Source organism: Amphimedon queenslandica, unplaced genomic scaffold (genome assembly GCF_000090795.2).
Source record: "Amphimedon queenslandica unplaced genomic scaffold, v1.1 AMPQUscaffold_5028_Cont22997, whole genome shotgun sequence".
Lineage (NCBI taxonomy): Eukaryota > Metazoa > Porifera > Demospongiae > Haplosclerida > Niphatidae > Amphimedon > Amphimedon queenslandica.
Window position 1 is genome coordinate 1 of NW_003554664.1, and position 1,615 is coordinate 1,615.

Here is a 1,615-nt window from a genome sequence, read left to right on the forward strand (position 1 = left end):
TATGCTCTTCCTTCATACAATGAACCAGTTTCAATTAAGGAGACTAATGCTAAGCCACTTCTCATTGTCTGGAGGGAAGAGGAGAGTGAAGAGATCCTACCAGTCCCTACAGGATTGTTCCCTTTAACAATTGTACACCTACTCAACCAGAAAGAATGCGTTACTAAAATCGGTCCGTCGACACCAGCTTTTTTCAAATTTCGAGATGCCATGTCCCTCAAGATAACAATCACATCAAAGCACACACTTCACCTCATCAACCGTTACACTCATATTGAAGTGTACTTTACTGGTCCTACCCAGCACTGTCCATTAGTACGTAAGCTACTCACAACAGCTATTGATAATAGCAGTGATGCCATGCACCTCAAGCATAATTACATCAATGCATTTGCTTGCCCTTACAATGAGAGCTGCTATTGCATTGTAAATGAAGATCACCATAAAGTAGCTGATTGTACAGTTTGTGGTGAATCTCCTGCTCTTAGCAATGACTACTGGACCTGGTTTAATGATGCACAAGGTATGTGTATACTAATAATTATTATTTATAATTTATCACTTGTGTATAGGACCTGATGAGAGTAACAATGGAACACAAATAAAACAAGATATTGATCAGCCATCAGATGAAAGTAAAGAATTATTGTTATTATTATTAATATCATCTTTATTATTATTGTTGTTGTTTTATTATTTTTTAAAATCATTTAGGACCTATTGAGTGTAACAATGAAAGACAAATAGAACAAGTTAATGATCAGCCATCAGATGAAAGTAAGGAAATATTGTTATTATTGTTATTTTTTATCATAACGTACATGTATGTGTATGCTAATAATTACTATTTATAATTTATCACTTGTGTATAGGACATGATGAGAGTAAAAATGGAACACAAATAAAGCAAGTTAATGATCAGCCATCAGATGAAAGTAAGGAACTATTAAAATTTATATGCATGTTATTTTCTTTTTTATACAGACCTGTCACTCCTGTTAGACAAGAAGCCTCAATTGAATGACCTCCTTCAGCTTTTTAAAAGTTATGCTGCTCAATATAAAGTTATTGGTGTTGCATTATCAGTTCCAGTTGATGACCTGTTGCCTATTCCAGGGGCTGCTACTCATAACCTCATTTGTGTCTTTGAGAGATGGATAGCATCTAATGAAGAAGTGTCCTGGAGTAAAGTACTTCAAGTTTGTGATGAGTATCCAGACCAACTTGGAAGAGCAAAAGCTGAAGTGGAAGAATTCCTATCATCAGACAGAGCCAGGGGTGGATCTAGGTGGGGTGGGCCAGGGTCAAAGTGTTGTCACTGTTGTGCAGTTATTTGAAATTAACTTTTTCATGTGGATGATTATGTAAACTGTGAAGCATGACTATGCAAGCAATTTGTAAACCACAGGGGAGCTCATTTTAATTGTAGCCTTAGATTTCAAAATTTTGACTTTCAATGCAAGCTTTGTTGACTACTTCCACTAATTACCACACCTACATCATAATGCCACTTATGCTAACACTTTGCATTGTGCATTTCATTTGCCTGTCAGTGTGTGCTTATAATTATGATAAGTTATTCTTTTTGTATCTTCTTAATTTTACAATACATATT

The 1,615-nt window shown here is 35.3% G+C and overlaps 1 protein-coding gene across 1 annotated transcript; it reads left to right on the forward strand.

The window, feature by feature from the left end:
* Nucleotides 1-6: 6 nt before the first annotated feature.
* Nucleotides 7-1,612, forward strand: LOC109592482 (uncharacterized). Its single transcript, XM_020007920.1, has 5 exons — nt 7-523; nt 573-635; nt 715-777; nt 873-935; nt 985-1,612. Exons 1-5 carry the CDS (start codon nt 211-213, stop codon nt 1,335-1,337), a joined length of 855 nt encoding a protein of 284 aa, XP_019863479.1. The 5' UTR covers nt 7-210; the 3' UTR covers nt 1,338-1,612.
* Nucleotides 1,613-1,615: the final 3 nt, after the last annotated feature.